Source organism: Dendropsophus ebraccatus, chromosome 14 (assembly GCF_027789765.1).
Source record: "Dendropsophus ebraccatus isolate aDenEbr1 chromosome 14, aDenEbr1.pat, whole genome shotgun sequence".
NCBI lineage: Eukaryota > Metazoa > Chordata > Amphibia > Anura > Hylidae > Dendropsophus > Dendropsophus ebraccatus.
In genome coordinates this window covers 30,249,220-30,269,187 of record NC_091467.1, presented here as the reverse complement: position 1 = coordinate 30,269,187, position 19,968 = coordinate 30,249,220, and the positions used below count along the sequence as shown (strand labels likewise).

The 19,968-nt window shown below is 46.2% G+C and overlaps 1 protein-coding gene across 3 annotated transcripts in view; it reads left to right on the top strand.

The window, feature by feature from the left end:
- GPATCH8 (G-patch domain containing 8) overlaps positions 1 to 19,968 on the top strand; it is a 46,217-nt gene that overhangs the window by 10,134 nt on the left and 16,115 nt on the right. The window contains exons 1-3 of one of the 3 annotated variants that reach the window (XM_069953987.1): positions 8,900 to 8,934; positions 9,747 to 9,784; positions 14,035 to 16,849. Coding sequence is in view for 1 of the 3 variants with exons in the window: in XM_069953986.1 (XP_069810087.1) it covers positions 8,860 to 8,934; positions 16,777 to 16,849 (148 nt within the window). In the remaining 2 variants the exon portion in view is untranslated. Of the gene's footprint in view, positions 1 to 8,859; positions 8,935 to 9,746; positions 9,785 to 14,034; positions 16,850 to 19,968 lie in introns of those variants that run through there. The other 2 variants (XM_069953986.1, XM_069953988.1) reach the window with 2 other exon arrangements.

Genomic DNA, 19,968 nt, shown 5'->3' with positions numbered 1-19,968 from the left:
TCTTGCAGTTATAAAGGAGTTATCTATGATTTACAAAAAACACAGCTACTCTCACAAAACAGCACCACCCCTGTCCTCAGGTTGTGTGTGGTATTACAATTCATCTTCATTCACCTCAGTGGCGCTGTTTATGTAAGAAAATGGCCATCTTTAACCCCTTTAAGCTGCAAAGACCCATTAGTTAAAACAGCCATACAAAGACGGGCAACTAAACTAATAAGGGGAATGGAGCATCTTAGTTATGAGGAGAGATTAAAAGAATTACATTTGTTTAGTCTGGAGAAGAGACGTTTAAGGGGAGATATGATTAACTTATTTAAATATATAAATGGCCCCTACAAGAGATATGGGGAAAAGATGTTCCAGGTAAAACCCCCTCAAAGGACAAGAGGGCACTGCTTCCGCCTGGAGAAAAAAAGGTTCAGGGTGCGTTCACACCTACAGGATCTGCAGCAGATCTGCAGCAGATTTGATGCTGTGTTCCGTTATTTAAATGAAATCTGCTGCAGAAAATCAGCTGCAGATCCTGTAGGTGTGAACGCACCATCAATCTCCGGAGGCGACAAGCCTTCTTTACCATGAGAACTGTGAATCTGTGGAACAGTCTACCACAGGATCTGGTCACAGCAAAAACAGTAGAGGGCTTCAAAACAGGGCTAGACAAGTTCTTAGACCAAAATAATATACATGCATATGTATAGAACCTATCACCCCTCCCCCTTCCCTGTATCCATCCCCTCCTTGGTTGAACTTGATGGACATGTGTCTTTTTTCAACCGTATTAACTATGTAACTATGTAACTATATGCATTAGATGGCTGTTAACATGTGCTGAGACAGTCACTTTCTGAATGGTAGATTCGCAGCAGATTTCAGTGTGAAGCTCACAGCGTGAAATCCGCTGCTATACAGTACCTGTGAATGTACCCTAAGAGGGAATGCTCCTAGCAGAATATACCACTATGGAAATAGTGCCAGAGTTCACACACATATATTGGCAGCTCCAGGGGCGTAGCTAAAGGCTGATGGGCCCTGGTGCACAATTTTAGCTCCCCCCCCCCCCATATCTCACCTGATAAGGTGCAGTCAGAGTCCAAAAAAAAAACCATATCCAATTACTCTAAGGTGACGCCCTCTAATGTGCCAACGTGTCTTAAAGGACAACTCCCGCGGGACCCCCCCACAGACACCATACTCACCATCCCTCCGGTGACGATCGCCACTCCATTCGCCCGCCGTCCGCCTCACCGTCACCGCCGTCCGCCGTCCAGCGATGTCTCTGATTTCCGGGTCCTGGGGATGGAAAAGGCTGCCAGTGCGCTTGCGCACTGGCAGCCTTTTCATTGGCTGGAGCGCATCACATGGCTTCCAGCAACCTCAGCCAATCAGGGCTGACGAAGCTGGAAGCCATGTGGTGCGCTCCAGCCAATGAAAAGGCTGCTGGTGCGCATGTGCACCAGCAGCCTTTTCCATCCCATTCACTCTCTATGAAGACGCCGAGGAGGAAGAAGACCCGGACCGCCCCCCGGCTCTGACGTCGTCGTCACCAGATGCCGCCCGGGAGAAGAGGACCGTGACGATCGTAATAGTTAATGTATATATTCTTTAACTTCCGGGCGGGGGGTCGGGGGTCTGAAAGTGGGGGAAGGGGGCCAGACCGGGTATTTAACCACATTACAAAGTTATATAACTTTGTAATGTGTGTTAAATAAGCTAAAAAAAATTCCGTGGGAGTTGTCCTTTAATGAACTGTCACTGTGTTCCCCTAATGTACCGTGCTACTGCCATGTATTGCACCATTACCTTCTGTATTTAATGGACTGTACTATGTCATTCTCTAATTGTTTTCCAATGTTTGACTCGCCAGCTGAAAAACCTCAACTCCCATCATGAACTGACAGCCAGGCATGATGGGTGTTGTAGTTCTGCAACCTGGAGAGCCACAGGCTGCAAAACTACAACTCCCATTATGAACTGTTAGCAGGTCATGATGGGATATGTAGTTCTATGGATAATCTTGCCTGTCCAGGTTCCTGCTCTTCTCTGGGGCTCTGGCCTTGTCTGATCTGGCTCCTGTTTATGGGGGCGGAGCTAATCACTCTTCTCCCTATTACACTGAGCAGAAGGCCCAAAGGCAGGAGAGGAAGCCTGGGGCCAGCAGTATAGTCAGCTGTATCAGCAATTGCTGATGCAACTGAATTGGGAGACAGGGCTAGACTGGACCTAGAAAGCAGCCTTGGCATAAAAAAACCCTCCTTCCAGCCCCTACAAAATATCATAATTCCCCCCACCCCATAAATAATAAAAAAAAAAAAAGCTAAAATTGTTGGTGCAATGTGCACTGCAGTTGCTTTTTGTTGTTTTGGGTCGAATTTTTCACATATACACACATACATGGGTGTTATCCTTGGCTTCTTGGGCATTTTCCATCTGACAAGTTCTATGTAGCAGACCATACACACACACATATATATATATATATATATATATATATATATATATATATATATATATATGCACACGTACATATGGTCAGGTGCATATATACCCATTCAGAGACACATGTGCTGTACACACAAGCACATACACACAGTCACACAGATACACCCAAACAGTCAGACACATGCATACATTAAGACACATACAGTGACATACACACATCAGGCACATATACACACAAGCACATACATACAAAGAGACACATAGTCACTTTCACACATACAGACAGGCACATATATACCCATATACACAAAAGCTGTACACAAAGGTACAAACATACAGTCCCATATACACATATAGACATAAACATAGATACAAAGTGACACGAACAATCACATATACACACATAGACATATAAACCCATACAGAGACACACACACACACTGTACACAGAAGCACTTGCATAGTCCTCCTTTCCTGCCGGGCAGTCTGTGGGCGGAGCCTCTTCCTGCAGGGGGACATGATGTCTTTTTGTCCTCTCCCCACTGATCAGCATCCTGGGACCAGTCACCACAGGCCTTGTGCAGCAGACATCATGTTCCGCCTCCCAGAGCCATGTAAAGGGGTCCAGTCAGCAGTGTCTAGAAGCATGGGGACAAGAAGGGGGGGGGGGGGGCCTTGTGCAGGAATGAAGGGATGTCCCTCGCGCTGCCTGTTTTTTTTTTTTTTTTTAATGCAGCATTTAATTTTACAGCAGGCGCCCCCCCCCCCCCCCCCCCCCCCCCCCATGGACGAGCAATCTGGTCAACACACTGGTGTGCCAGATTGCCAGTCGGGGCAGGGAGAGAGAGCAGCCTGCAGGCCTGTGCTTAGTGCATTTCTCCTGAACTGGCTGTCATTATCACAGCCAGTTGGGGAGGACTGCAAAGTGACAGGAAGTGGTGAGGGGGGCGGATGCCCCCTCCAAGCGTATGGGCCCGGTCGCCACTGCGACCCCTATAGCTTTGCCACTGGGCAGCTCTATATAGTATATTCTGCCATTTTTCTGTTTTCACACGTTGCGTATACCTTGTGCCCATGCTGTAAAAATCTCTACCACATGGCCTGGGTGATGCACTGGGTTATCTCTTAAGGATCTATAGAATATTTCCTAGCTGTCTATGTACAGTCCCATGTACTGTTAGTGGTTACTGACATGCTATCAGCTGCATTATAAGAGGTGTTTCCAACCATTGGGATGGGGGGGGGTATTATGTGAGAGAAGATAGCAAAACTTCAGTTACACATCTGGAGACCATAAAACGATGAGGCACAAAAACCATTAACCTTTCCCTTTGGCTGTCAAGGATGTATCATGTTTGTACTCTTTTATGATCTTGTTTTGTGCAAATTCGTCACATGTGACTGAGTTATTGGCCTTACAGGGGACCTGTCACATTAAAAATGCAGTCCGATCCGCAGGCATTATGCTATAGAGCACAAAGAGCTGAGCAGACTGGTATAAAGTTATGTCGGAACAGTTCCAGGATAACTTTTATTTATGTGAATCTCTGTTTATTCTGAGCAGAGTAGTCATAAGGGAGGCTCTACTATGATTGACAGCTGGGTTTCCACATATGTTACCAGAATTATTGGGGAAACAGCCTAAAAATTAGCATAGTAGTCAACTGGACGGCCCTACTCAATGATTGACAGCTCTGTGTAATGTTGCTGAGAAAAGGTGTGGTAAATGCTCTCATTTTATAGGTTTATCCTCTTAAAGGGGTTATCCAACGCTACAAAAACATGGTCACTTTTCCTCCTACTGTTGTCTCCAGTTCAGGTGCAGTTTGCAATTAAGCTCCATTTACTTTAATGGAACTGAGTTTCAAAACCCCACCCAAACTGGAGACAACAGTAGGGGGAAAGTGGCCATGTTTTGTAGCGCTGGATAACCCCTTTAAAGACACATAGGCACTGACTGTATGGTGGTGGGTTCTATGGGCCAACATTGCACCTGGATGGATAGCTGTAGGTAAAGTCCTAGTATCATCCAATGTAATGTGATGAGACGCAGCAGTATGGGCCTGTATGAGCAGTATGGGCCTGCAGCATTAGGCATAATAAACACTGAAAACTTCCAGATCTTGATCTAAAACACCGTGGCGTACACTGGGCTCACACTGTACCTTCCTGTGTATCTCTCTGTAACCGATGGAACCTTCACACATAAGACTGCGGCACGTGCCTACAGATGTCATGTTACATGGGTAACCTCATTTAAAAGCCTAAGGCAGCACTATGAGGTCTTACACTGAGTGTCTAAAATTCCTTAAGGGGGCCATAGGGAAGCTATTTGCCACCATTCAATAGCTGGCCTCTATGCAAACTGTGCTTGTAGTATATGATGGCAGGATTCTCTGATCTGTACTCCTAATGTATAAGAAATAGTTGAAAATGAAACGTTCCTTCCTGATGGAGGCTATAAGGATCCTGCATGACCTTGGTCGGATCACTGGGGTTGGACATATGCACTGGTATCTTTCCATGGTCATACTTTAATGGAATACATAGTGAACAGAGCCTCACCTTGCCTCCCCCTCCTCACACTGCCCCCCCATCATTCTTCCTTTCATCTGTCAGAACTTGATTTCCCCACAGACGTTCTCCCATTACCCGGATCGCTCCGGCTCATAATAATTCTATGTCAAACCCAGCCTTCACTTCTTAATCCTTTCTACCTCTGCTACATTCTTGGACCTGGACAATAGTTATAATGTGGCGATATTGTTGTATCACTTATTATAGAGTGCTTGTCTTTCTGGGTCCTCCAGATTGTGAGCACACTGAAGCCATCTGCAGACTCTTGTCCTGGACTTCCTTAGGAAGAATCGCCTCCTTCGCTGTTGTTTTTAATTGTTGAGTAGGAGGCTGAGATCACATGCTGTGCGCTACCAAAATATGTGCGAGAAGCCATCCCAGCTGCCTCATCCCTGTTCTCTCGTACACAATTCCTCCATGAGCTCTGGTGACCTTCAGGAATCAGCACCTTATTGATGTAATAAGGCAGGGAGTATATGGAAAACGTCCGATAGGATTCTACATTGATTTGTGTCTGCGGCTCTATGGCGGGAATACAGGCTGCAGGAAGTGATGATCTGTATTCCCCTGTATGACATGTATAATCTGATCACTGCCATCCTGTCATGGAGCAGTTCAGTATATAAGAAACATGCCGCATATGTAGCAAATGGATACGGTTAGAAATGAAGACTTCACAGGGGCTTTTCCACAATAGTCTGTGACTTAAAGCAGGTCTTACATGCACTGTAGTTTCTTCCACTTACAGAAAGTCGCAACCTAATAAATTTGTGCAAAAAAAAATTGGACTGCTCAGAGCATGCAGATTTGCCTAAAGTCTTATATAATAAAAAAAAAAAAAAAAATATCTAGCATATAAGATTTCATTCTGCCGTGGACTGCTTGAATAGCTGCACAAAACTTTATAGCATAAAACCCCCGGACTACACTGCTGATGCAGGGCTCCAGACTAAAAAATTTACCTGGGAGCCATTGGCTCCTAACCTGAAAAATTTAGGCGCCAAATAGAATATTTGGTCGCCAACATTTTAAACCATGTAAAATTAATGTTATGTTAAATGGGACTTACTGTGTGCAGAGGCCACGGCAGCATCCTCCTTTAGATCCTTTCTTTTCTTAGTTTGAAAATGTTCAACATGGAAACTTGCAACTTGACAACCATATACAGTCTGACTCAGTACTTCAGCTTCACTTGGCTAGCCTTTTAATGAGGCTTACTCTTCTGAACTTGAACTTAAAGGGAACCTGTCGACCCCCGTGCCGGGGTGACAGGCTCCCAACCCCCCGTTAGAGCCCCCTATACTCACCTCATCGCGCCGGGTCCCGCTTCTGAAGATAGTCGGGTCACGGAGATCTCAGCCGCTGCAGCCCGGCGTGCGCTGAGAGATGAGTCCAACGCTTATAGAGAATGACGGGAGAGTCCAGTGCTCCGTCATTCTCTATGAGCGTTGGACTCATCTCTCAGTGTGCGCGCCGGGCTGCAGCGGCTGAGATCTCCGTGACCCGACCATCTTCAGAAGCGGGACCCGGCGCGATGAGGTGAGTATAGGGGGTTCTAACGGGGGGTTGGGAGCCTGTCACCCCGTCACCGGGGGTGACAGGTTCCCTTTAAAAGCTTGCAACAGTCTATACATACTGAGCTAGACTTATGACTGCAGCCATAGTGACCCCCCACAAGATGTGTATATAGATAGATATATCTCTCACCTAGTGACTAATGCAAGTGACCCCCTACAATACAGACACCTGAGGGGCCCTGATAATAATAATTGTGCATATATCTATCTCCCAGTGTCTGCAGCCAGTTTGCCCTACACTTATAGATGGCCCCCTCCCCTTATAGATGACCCCCTCTTATAGATGACCCCCTCTACCCCCATTATAGATACCCCCTCCCCTTATAGATTACCCCCTCTACCCCCATTATAGATGCCCCCTCCCTTCCCCCCATTATAGATGCCCCCTCCTCCTCCCCATTATAAATGCCTCCTCCTCCCCATTATAGATGCCCCCTCTTCGCCCCCTCTTCTCCCCCCCTTATAGATACCCCCTCCCCTTATAGATGCCCCCCTCTCCCCCCCTTGAAGATGGCCCCTCTTCTCCCCCCCTTATAGATGCCCCCCTCTCCCCCCATTATCGATGCCCCCTCTTCTCTTCCCCCCTTATAGATGCCCCCCTCTCCCCCATTATAGATGCCCCCCCTCTCCCCCCATTATAGATGCCCCCCTGTTCTCTTTCCCCCCTTATAGATGCCCCCTCTCCCCCCATTATAGATGCCCCCCCTTCTCTTTCCCCCCTTATAGATGCCCCCCTCTCCCCCCATTATAGATGCCCCCCTGTTTTCTTTCCCCCCTTATAGATGCCCCCCTCTCCCCCCATTATAGATGCCCCCCTGTTTTCTTTCCCCCCTTATAGATGCCCCCCTCTCCCCCCATTATAGATGCCCCCCTGTTATCTTGCCCCCATCATAGATGCCCCCCCCCCCCTTTCCTCTATGCTAAGCAGTATTTAAAAAAACCAAACACACAAACTCACCTGACAACCCGCTCCCCCGGCTGATGCGTGGCTGCCGGGGGTGTCCCGTCCTATCCCCGGCAGTGCGGCGCATCAGTGAGCTCTCTGTACGCCGGGGCTGTGACTTCTGACACAGGAAGCGTCTCTGACGCGCGCTTCCTGTGCCGGAAGTCAGGGCCCCAGGCAGCTCACTGATGCGCCGCGCTGCCGGGGATAGGATGGGACACCCCCGGCAGCCGCGCATCAGCCGGGGACCCGGACTTAAAAGAGACAGCACGCCGGGGCCAGTCGCAAATGGCGCCCAGATTAATAAATCTGGGCGCCATTTGCAAAATATCAGTCGCATTGGCGACCATTTTGGTCGCCATCTGGAGCCCTGTGATGGATGTCCTTCCTGTGTCTTATAGGCTAGATGTGCTATTAATGTCATATTGTTGCACGTCAGACTGTTTAAGGGTCCATTTACACAGAAAGATTATCTGACAGATTATCTGCCAAAGATTTGAAGCCAAAGCCAGAAAAAGACTATAAACAGAGATCAGGTCATAAAGGAAAAGCCTGAGCTTTCTCCTTTTTTTCAAATCTATTCCTGGCTTTGACTTCAAATCTTTGGCAGATAAGCTTTCTGTGTAAATGGACCCTAAAGGGAGCCAATCCACACGATTGTGCTGACTATGGTTCCCAGCTGCACAGTATAGATCTACTGTGCAGCTCCCCGAGGCTACCAGCCATGGCTGCAGCAGTAGCTTTAGCTTGGGGAAGAAGGTCATTTTAATGGAGCGTGTGAGGCCGGGAAAGGGACAGCAACTAGTCATCTGGACGGGGAGACACCCGTGACTAGTCACGAGACTCTGCCTGGGGATGATTGAGAGGCAGAGAGACCCGTTAGTGGCCATCACCGCACTGCACACTGATATTTTTGCGGGTCTGCAGTTTTTTGTTTTTTTTTCGCAGACATTATTGAGGGAATGTCCGTAATATCTGCAAAAGATACGGATTGCATAGACCTCTATTAGTGTTTCTGAGCCGCAATTATTGTCCACACAAGGACATGTCATATTTCTTTTGCAGATCCACCGAAAAATTTTGGATTTGTGAATAGGCACAAAGAAAACAATCTGCCAAAGATTTGAAGCCAAAGCCAGTAATGGATTTGAAAAGAGGAGAAATCTCAGGTTTTCCTTTATGACCTGATCTCTGTTTATAGTCTGTTTCTGGCTTTGGCTTTCAAGTCTTTGGCAGATAATCTGTCAGCTAATCTTTCTGTGTAAATGGACCCTTTGAAAATGCTGTTTTAATTGAACTGTCTTTTGTATTTGCCTTTAGGGTAACCATTTTGACCAATATGAGGATGGACATCTGGAGATTGAACAGGCCTCTCTGGACAAGCCCATTGAATCGGTAAGAGGAGGCACTTTGGGCAGGCGTTTAGAGCATTGTTCCTTTTTGTTTGCCCAACAAGATAAGTGCTAGAGTTTAGAAGCTGTAGGTGTTCAGTATTGGTGTTTTTTTATTTTACTATTTGGCCCCTCACTATTTAAAAAAAACCTCAACCCTCTACATTACCCTCAGAGATTAGGGACTTGCTTTGTTTTTTGTTTAGCTTTTATTATAGATAGTCCAGGGAAACGGGTTATATTTAGCCCAGTCTGGCAAAATTCACCTCTTTATTTCCAGTGGGTCTGTCATGTATGTATGGTGGATGCAGACAGGTTTTCTCCTTGTGGATGAGGCGGAGTTCATCCTTATCCTTAGCAGGACTCAGCCAGGAAAAAAAGTGTCTGCTTTCACCATGTATATGAGACAAATCTACTGCAAGTGAAATGCACATTGACCCTCCGCTTGGACCACGCAGTTTGGACTAGTGACTTATTCTTAACCCTATAGTTGCTTACTCCCTGACTATAATCTTGGCATGGTGTAAGGACTTGTTTCCAAATATATATATATATATATTTTTTTTTGTGTGTGGACAGGTTTTAGCATATTACCTGCCTGTATTAAAACTTCTCTTTCTCATCTGAATGAGGACGGGGGGCAGCATATGCCATAATCGCTAGAGGGGTTAACCGAGAACTGCAGAGCTGGCTAAGGGACAATGTGCATCTCTGCTGAAGTGTAGGTCTGTGTTGTGTTTGTGTGTGTGTCTGTGTGTAGATGGTAATACAGAACTTTACACAACTTTGGCCCTATCTGGCCTTTCTCTTCCACAGCAGTTGATCCCAATATTAGCTAAGCTGCTCATGACCTGGTTTGTATTGCACGCTCTGCCTTTTTTAATTTTTTCCTTTTTTTTTTCTTTTATATATTTCTATATATTTATACATTTCCTTTCTTATTTTTTTTCCTCCTCTAACCGCTCACTGCTAGAGGGTCTGGCAATGTGTGGTTTTGCTGCTCCCCCCAGCAGTGAAGGGGTTATAACTCTAGGACTACTTTCCTCCTCTTTCCTCTACCCTTCTCCTTTCTGTTATGGTCTAGTGAACACCAAGTATATATATTTGTGTGTATATATTATCTCCCCTTTCTCTGCTATGTGCTGGCATGTTGCTAGCTAAAGTGCGCACAAGGTAATGCTGCAGAGGAGGACACCGCTTCACACAGAGGGCAAGGACAGGTAGTGTTTTACAAACTAGCCAATTGTGCTTACCGAATAGGGAATATGATTGTTGCCTGTTTCCTGGGTGGGCATTGTACCATGTACCTGCCGTCGTAGTGTCAGCTGATTACACATAAGAGTCAATGTTATAAAGTATGAAACTTGTAAATTTACCAAAGAAAGGACTTTATTCAGGATAGCATTAAAGGGATTATCCCAAGAAGACTAAGTTATGTCCTGAGGGCCCGTTCACACTCCTGAATCTGGGTGGATAACCTCCGGCGGATTTCAGAGCACTTGGCTGAATGGAGAGGTGGTTGCTCCATCCACTCATGGGGCAGTTGACCTTTATTACCATGGGTCCCAGTGGTTAAACAATAACCCCCCCCCCCCCCCCCCCCCCCCCCCCCCCCCCAGCTAGTTATCCCTCTAACCTGTGTTAAAAGGATTACATTTTAGATATCAATGGCCTAGCCTGCTGCTCAGCTCCCATTGAAGTGCTTGCAGGCTTCTGATTGATCCACATTGCATATATCCAGGTGCTGTGGTTCTGCAAAACTGATCAGAGGGAGTGCCAGGTGTCTGCACCCTGTCGGTCAGATATTCATGGCCTGTCCTTAAAGGAGTATTCCATGAAAAATTAACTCCCCCCCCCCCCCCCCCCCCCCTCAGGATAGAGAAAAAGTAGGAGATCGTGGGGGGGGGGGGGGGGGGGGGGGGTTCCGACCTCTGTACCCCCTGCCAATCTCCATATCGGGCCCTGGCTTCTGTGTAATGAATAGAGCCGCGGGTACACCACATGACCTATGGCTCTATTGATTCCTATGGAGCCAACGGCAAGAGCCAAGTACATCGTTCTTCCAGTGACTCTATTCATAAGAAGCCGGGGCCCGATACAGAGATCAGTGGGGGGTACGGAGGTCGGATCCTGTGGATATGGGAAAAGTTCATTTTTCCTGGAATACCCCTTTAAGGTAGACCATCAGTATCTGAAACAGGATTAGAAATGCATGGCTACTTTCAACCACAACGCTAGACCTGCCCTTAGATTTTATGAAACTGAGCTGCAATACCCCAAACAAGGACTAGAGTGGCACGGTTTTCAGACAATATTGGCTATGGTTTTTCTAATCCTGGATAACCCCTTTAGGGTGCCTTCACACATACCGGATCCGCAGCTGATTTCACGCTGCGTATTCGCAGCGAAACCCGCTGCGTATCCAGTGCCATTCATCCCTATTATAGCCCGCTGTGAGTATGTGAGTTAACCGCCGCTGAGAGCGTACGTTACTTGCTCGGCGATGCGGCTGCATGTGAGACTCCCAGCTCTGGTTCCGCTCAGCCAATCAGTGCTGCTATGCACTGATTGGCTGAGCGGGACTGGAGCCTCACATGCGGCTGCGTCGCCAAACAGGTAATGTATGCTCTCAGCAGCAGGCGGTTAACTCACATACAGCAGGATGTCGCTGGATCCCCTGCGGATCCGGTAGGTGTGAAGGCACCCTAAGGGTACAAACCCACACACCGTAAACGCAGCAGATTTGATGGTACAGATTTGCTGCTGTGTTCAGTTATTTCGATCTAATCTGCTGCGTATTTGCTGCGTATCGCAGCAGTAAATACGCTGCGTATACTGTGTGTGGGTTTATACCCTAAGGATGCCTTCACACGTACCGTATCGCTGCGTTTTTATCGCTGTGTTTTTGGTGCCTTTTTTACATGCGGGTTTTAATTTTCACATGATTTTCATGTGAAAATCAAAACTCGCATGTAAAAATCGCACCAAAAACGCAGCGATACGGTACGTGTGAAGCTACCCTTAAGGTATATTCACATATTGTAATTTTGCCAGCAAGTGATTGCATTCTCCCATATTCAGATGAATAGGACAGGCACGGACATTTCTGCAACAATATCTGTCACGTGATTATACCCTAAGCCTTACAGCTGTACTATAGTTAGCTGCAGGCTAGACGCAGGGCAACCAGTGATGCCCCCCTCTCCTCAAAGATAGCATGGAGCCCACCATCCAGGGTTGTCTATAGATATATATACATCTAGAACTAAAATATCCTGGATTAAGTTATCTGGCTCCTTACTGTCACCAGTCACCCATTAGCCTTCCAGTTGTACTGTGTCACAGTTAGATGGAGAGCCCTAGGCGTAAGAGTATTACCAGGATGCAGTTGCAGAGTGTTGAACTATAGGGGACGCACTATGGTGCGCAAGCAGAGACGGTGTTTGTGGGAGTGTTAGCCGCCCTCTGCAGCAATACCTGTGAGGAAGAGTGCAGGGTTGGGCTATGGCTCTTCTGCTCCATGAGTCTACAGATCCTAGTCTTGGGCTCTCACTATGGCCACCCCCCGTATAGATCACAGTACCTCCTTGCCTGTGCTTGCTGTGTAAATTTCAGTTCTGCATTTACAGCGTGCTACGTACAGGCCCAGTATCTCCCCTGGCAGCATATAAAGGATGTAACTGGTTTAGTATGTGTAATGGAGTCCAGATTTCTTTATCGGGATACCTAAGAAGCATTAGGGCTTGATTATAGTAGCAAGCTAGGAAAGCAGATCACATTGGGCTGTCTGCAAATGCATTAGGCGAGTGGAGCATCATCCACCCCCCTATCCAGTGTAGTATCCCAGAGGAATTGGTATTGTATCTGCTCAGCTGAAGGGAATGAATGGGGAGGTCATCAATTGACTTCTAAATGCAGCTGGCAGGATCTGTGGACTCTGAGACCGGCTGGCCTCAACTTGACCGGCATTAACCCTTCCACTGCCAGAAGCCCTTACCGCCATTTGCACCAAGGGCCACTTGGTAGTAAGAAAGGTCATCTGTGCCAAGTTGGGTGCCATTTGGCATAGCCTAACTCCACTGCTTCCTCTCTGTCCGGCCTTGGTGGTGTCAACTTGTAGTGAGCTGCAGGGTTTGGTTTTGAGGGCTGACCAGGGTCTCTCAGCCCTGCGATATGCATGAGAATCCCACAGTGAGCATTTAGTTCTTACTACAGAGCACGCTAAGCTGAACTTATCACCCACTCAAGAGCTGGTGGGGGTGGAGCGAGGAGTGCAGGATAGAGGTGGCATCTGTTCACTTGCAGTCTGATGGCTCCTTTCAGCACTTGGCCTAAATACTTGTCCACGCAGCTGTCATTAATCTCATGGCCACAGTGCATTTTCCCTGGTGGCCATTGCTTTTAGTCACAGCTGCCCAACATGGTCTCCATCCAGTAAAATTTTTCATCCCTTCACTGTATGTTATTGTAAGAGAGAAGCCCAACCGCTTTGTTGCCAAACAGTAGATGTATTGTGCTGAAGGGCTCCATGTACGATGACACTGCGTACAATGCATCCCCATTGTATCTGCCATTCCAGCAATAACCAAGAAGTCATTATGTCAGGGCCCAGACCACCATTCTGCCCTTCACACGGCTGCTGAACAGATTCATGCTCTCCGGCTGGGTTATATACCAAATAGCTTAGAGGGTGGGAAGAGGCTGTGCGGTTAGCAAGAGGTGTTAATGGCTGGATGATTTCCCAGCAGCCATTGCTCTTGACTGGCTCTGTAAGTGATGCAAATGTCTGCCCAGTGCATCCATCACCCCTCCGTGCCATCTTTTCTTTTAACTCCTCCATCTCTTCTGTCTTTCTTTTACACCCCCTATCCTCTGTTATCCCCAGCACTTGGTCCATCCCTCCAATTTACCAATTTTTTATTTTTTGATTATTTTGTCTGCCTTTTCATTTCACCTTCCTGCTTTCACCTATCTTATATATTAAGCCTTTAACTTGCAAGCAGTGGCTTGGTGACAATGCAAGAAAAAAAATACATTAAAATTACGAAAGAAAAAAAAAAATCTGTGTTTCTTACTGTGTTACATTTAATTGTTCCTTTGACAGCCCTGTTTTTAAAGCCAGGTTCGTATTTCCACTCCACTTGTATTATCTTTTGGAAACTAGCAATGCTTCCCCCATTTTGTCTGTCTTTTTTAACCTTTCTTGTAGAAAATTCATAGTGACCTCTTCCTGTGCCCAAGCAGAGTGCCTCCCCTCCTCCCAGCAGGCTTCTTTTACCAGTACTGTGCAGAATTACCCAGCTTATTGTTAGTAATGCTCATTTCCCATGAGTCGGTTAGTGGGTTATAGATGGCCTTGTATTGCACATGGTCCTAAGTGAGAACACAACTGGAAACTGCAGGACACAAGACATCACAGTGATTCTTGGTAGACATAATTAGCCTTATTGATTATGTAGCCCCTAGATTGGCTGTCTGGGCTTTGCCATGTGATCAGCATTACCAGGCTTTATCACATGACGAGAAAAACACCCCAGATGAAGCCTGGCAATGCTGATCACAGAAGCTCAGAAGTCAATTTAGGCTGCATTCCCCTCATGCTGCCAAAACCACACTCCAAGGCAATCACCATTGGCCCTAGCTCGATTGGCAGAATTCCTGGCAGTCGCGTGTATCCATTTGTGGATGCTTGCGGAGGCCTAGTTTTAGCCACATGTATTTATTGTGTCTTTTGGCTGTGTTACTACTTTTGCAGTTTAGGGGAATTTCTTTATTAGGTTTCTGATTAGGCTCTAAGGGTATGTTCACACTGAGTAAATCAGGCGGAGTTCCTCTGCGGAACCCCGCCTGACTCATAAAATGAAATAATGAGTCTGACGGCATACAAGTGTCAGAGTTACCATAGGCTGGATGTATTCTGGCTTTGGTACGGTCAGCTGCCCGTCATACCAGGACTGGCTTTAGTACATCATCACTGGCCTATTTGTAAGTTTTCCTTTATATTTAACATGGATAGCACTATTCTTGAGAACACAGCAGTCTACCTGCAGGGGGGCTGTAATGTGTGATAATATACGTGGGGGTTACCAAGGGATTTCGCTCTTTATTACTGTTCTTTTTAGATTCCCCGATTCACAAGTTCTTGGATCATATGTAACTAGCGCTGTGTTCCTTATGTTGGCAGACTTGGTGTTTTTGTGAGGAATTGGCAGCCTACGATATCCACTATCTGTGCTCTGCTGATTTTCTGCTTCATTTTCGGAGCAGTGGGAAGGGCCTGAAGGGTCTGTGATTTAGCATCACCATTAAGGCGTTTAGCTGGTTCCCAATGCTGGCTGTTATTAGTGGGGACTTATCGCCACCTCCCTCCTGCCAGCCTGCAATGCGCCTTTGTGCATAGGAATGCAGAACAAGACTCCCTTCTATGTCCTGCTATGTTACACCCTGCAGTATGAGTCACCCATCTCCCCCTCTCCTCCCTCGGCCTTTCTCTATTGTTTTCCCCCTCCCTTCCCGATGCCTTGTAGTTGCCTCCCCTTTATCATAGCCTCCGCTGCAGTCTGCAGGTTCAGTATGCGGCTGCTATAAGGTAGTGATCAGACTCATGTACATCCTTCCAGTTCTCATTCACCGATGCACCAACAAGAGACTCCTTTCTTAATAGGCTTTGTTCACTGCGTCTTGTGAAGGTCACTTGAAGGTCGCTCATTTTCTAGCAATCGATCAATTGTGTAAAGGGGAGATGAGACACTCTGCTGGGACCCCCCTATCCTCTTGCCTCTGTTTTGCTTTATCATTTGCACTTGGACATCCTTGGCTGTTAACCCTGTTCTAGTCCTGTCTCACCCGATGCATTAGATGCTATGCAATCATTCATGATCCTCATTTCATTAAGCCAGACCTGCAGGTGTATCTCTCCTGTTTTACTTCTACCCCTCCTTTCCCCCCATGATTATTATTACTCTACCTAAATAACACTAACACAATGGTTTCTTCCAACAAAAAAAAAGTAAAATATTGTTTTGCTGCATGCCTTTAGTTACGTCTGAGTTAAAGAAAAGTGTAATGACAGAAGCTAGTTGGAAGCCAACTGGTATCTACCTCTGTAATCTACTTCGCTCCTATGGCTTCTCCCACAATCGTGTTTGTTTGACAATGTCCCCAGGAAATTGTGTGCTATCCCATGGAGAGCGAATGAGAGCCATGCCCGCCAACAAGTCACCTCTTCATTTAGTCATGATCGTGCCGCAGTGCCTGGCACTAAGCTTGGCAGTACATGCTGGCGCACAAAGATCCAGCGCTGAAGGGATCATTGGTCGCATCCCATCTCTGATCTAGGATAGTACTAAGAAACGATTCACACGAACCCACCCCCACCTCGTCCTCGTTGGCTCTCCTTGGGATAGCACCTGCCTTGCGGTCCAGGTGATGGATAGATGTTTGTCTTATGCTCTGTGTTTTCTCAGTTTCATATTGGACTCATATCCACGTATGTTCCCCACCACACCCCACAGCGTATTAATACGTGTTCTTCAGATGACTTGCCCTCCTAGTTTGCCATAGCTGGAGGGTCACTAGGAGTGCCACCATTTTATGAGAAGTCCATAGTCTAGGGAGCACAGTGTTTTATGTCACCATACACTAGACTTTTTATTTTAAGTTTTTTCTTATTTTCTTTGAAATGATCAAGCTACCTGTTTATTATATATCTATATACTATTATCGCATGAGTTCTCACAAACTCGGTCACTGGTGAAAAATCAATCAGGGAGGGGGGGCCAATTTTATTACTGGAATATTTTCGTGTTTTTTTTTTCTTCCCCTCCTTCTCTCCCCAATCCATCAGGATAACATTGGACATCGCTTGCTGCAGAAGCATGGGTGGAAACTCGGCCAGGGCCTGGGGAAAACTCTGCAGGGTAAGCGAAATGCCAAGTTTGATTTCAATGTCTTCTGAAATGTTGATCATTCAGTCTTCATGTGCTTCCTGCACTTTCCTCCTCTTCTTGCCTTTTTTGCTTTTCCACTTCCCACTTCTGTTTTGTTACTGTAAGAAGAGCTGACTATTACAGACCCCTGGGTCTGGGACTTGTTGGAAAGTCTCATATGAACCCCTGTGCGCCTATAGCAAGTGCTGGTGAGGGCCTAAACTAGTGTTGTCTGCTGTACATCTTGTGTGTTGTGTTTTTGGTGAAGTCTTGGCATTTGCCTCTAGTTTGTTAAAAAAAGGGAGTATTTTATAGGGATTATCTGTATTACAGGTGTCAAACCTATGGCGTCCCATCTGTTTAAAACTACAAATCATGCCTTGCACTGTAGTTCTAAAACAGCTGCAGGGACGCAGGTCTGGCACCACTGATCTAGACCTACATTATTAAAGAGGGATAGGGGACAAGTAAGAGATTGCAGGGGATCCGATCTCCGTATCAGCCCCTGGCTCATTTGTTTATGAATACAGCCACGGGTATGACATGTGATGCGTGACTGTATTACTTTCTTTGGAGCCGCCGCAAAGAGCCGAGTGCTGCACTTTTGGGCCGTTTTTTAATACTATTAAAACCTCTGTTCATGTTTGGTTGCCTATTTGAGGCCTATACATGTCAGGAAATGTTTTTTTTTGGCACAGAAATATCCCATAAATGTCGTCTTTGCAGATAGCCTCATGTCTTTGGTGGTGACCCCCTCAGCTCTAAGTCTTGGCAACTGGGTGCCTATCCTGCAGTCTGCTGTTCCCTGCCTGTTAGGGTCAATCAGTCTTAATAACAGACAGACCAGTACAAAACACAGGAAATGGGAAGGGGCTTGGATAGTGCTATGTATGTGTTTGCAGTCTGTGAGCCGGTTTCCATCACCCAGAGGATATTCACTGTCCCTGCAAGGTAAAACAGGGCTTTCCTCTCACAGCAGCAGCAGCTTGTTGCTTAATATAACTAGTGTTGTTTTTCTTTTCTTTCTGCTAATTTGGTACCTTGCAGAGCCAGTACATCAGTACTGGGATATGTATTTGTCACCATCTGATTCTGCTCATGTATTACCTGCAGCATAATGTAAATACAGCCTAAAATAGATTTTTTTGAGGCTGAATGAAAAATCCTAAACGATTCTGGTGAATGCTGAGCATACGAAGCCCTTGTATAGCCCTTGTTTATTATCACATAGGGACAGTTAAGTATTTGGCACGTGATAATTTTCCACAGGAAATTGGTAATATAGCCAAGTCTCAGAAGAGAGAGCTTTTGTTTAGTTTCATTGTGTGGGTATGATCTCCCTTGCATCTTCCTGTCCCCGCGCCAGTTCCATTACTCCCGTTATCAGCCAAACTATATGGAGCTCACTAACATTGGGAACAATGGCGTGAATGTAGTCTTTGCTTTCCGCTTCTGGTCTTGGGAGATTGGGGCTGTTTAGGCAGCCGGGTCGCACAAGCATTTGTAAGTGTAGCTTTATGACATACAGCCAACGAGAAGCTGAAGTTTTTATAATAGGAAATTGCATTATGTATCACTCCCTGATATGTTCTTATCAGAATATTATCACCCTCTACTAAGGTTTCTGCCTGTGATAAGTTGCAGAACTGCAGGTAAATCTAATATCCTTTTACTTTCCGTCAGCCCTAATGGCATCTTGTAGTCAATCAATAGGGATGATATAGAGGAGGGTGAGACGAGAGTCCCAGCCCGGCACTTACTGGGATGGCTCTGCTACATTCTAGTGCAGGGGGATTAGTGCGAGTCCAGGTGGCCGATGGTCTTACAGGATCTTACGGCTCGAGTTTAATTGCTTTTTCAGTATGCATCACCTTAAGAAACAGAAACCATTAACTAAGCCGTGGGTGGATATGACAAGATGGTGGTTTTATTACTGCGTAAGATTCCTCAAGCCCTCCAGCTATGCAGGGAACCAACTTAAAGACACTTTATAGCTTTATTAAATGCCGTCATGTGACTTATTTCCTGGCATAGAGTCTGCCAGGCCCGTGGCGGCTCTCGAGTCCTCTATCAGATCACATGCTGTTATTGTGAAGGGAAAATATTGTTTTGTTCTGTAGAGGCCAGGAGGTCCTCCCAGGCTTTTTAGGGTATGTTCCCACGTAGAAGTAATAAAGTGGTTGCATCACAAAGTAAGGCTACATTCACATGCCTGTAGTGCAGCACGCAGCCGTAGGACGCACTACAAATCTGCATCTGTAGTGTTCTGTGCTTTATGGAGCACTACATTGGCACATTATCTTTAGCATAGTGATCCGACCCTGTACACACGTGAATGGGGCCATTGAATGACATTGGTCTTAGGACGACGGACATGTGAATGTGGGCTAAGGCTCTTTGTTATGATGAAGCTGCGACTGCTATGCCAACAAATTCTAATCATCCCTGCTAACTTATAGTAGGTTATGTCAGGTTTCTGTCATGGATCCGGTGTCTGTGACAGCTAGACTGTGCTATTCTTGCTGACACATATACCAGAATGCCTAAGGGAAACCTGAAAATGCCAGGCCTGAACAGATTACAGCAGAAATGCAGCATGTGAATGTTGTCGGTGGTCAATACTTCCATTATGCAGATCCTGAGATATGGTCTAATAGGCCTATATGTTAGCACCCAGCATATGTGCTGTAGGTCAAGGTTTTCACTTGGCACGCCTTGCCCTGTAACACTGGATGCAGCCATGCCTGACCCTTGTGGAATATTCATGGCAGTCATGTAACTCAACACTTCAATTAGATATTTAAAGCTCCAGTCTATTACACTGGTTTAGGTTACCTGGTATCTCTCTAGACACTGGATGTTACCAGCTGTAAGTAGCCATATAGATGAAGGTTTAGCCTCACAGAGGAGAGGAAAGCAAAAATAAATATTAGCCTGGTTCTGAAGGGGTTAAATCAAGGTTATAGCCATAGACATGGCTAGGTATTGATTGACAGCCATACCTGAGTGGGCACAAAGTGGGACAAGTGTTCACTGCACATGTTTACAGCTGCTGCCTGTCCAGTAGCAGAAAATCCTGGGGATGCTTGCATTATATGGTCAGCTCTCCT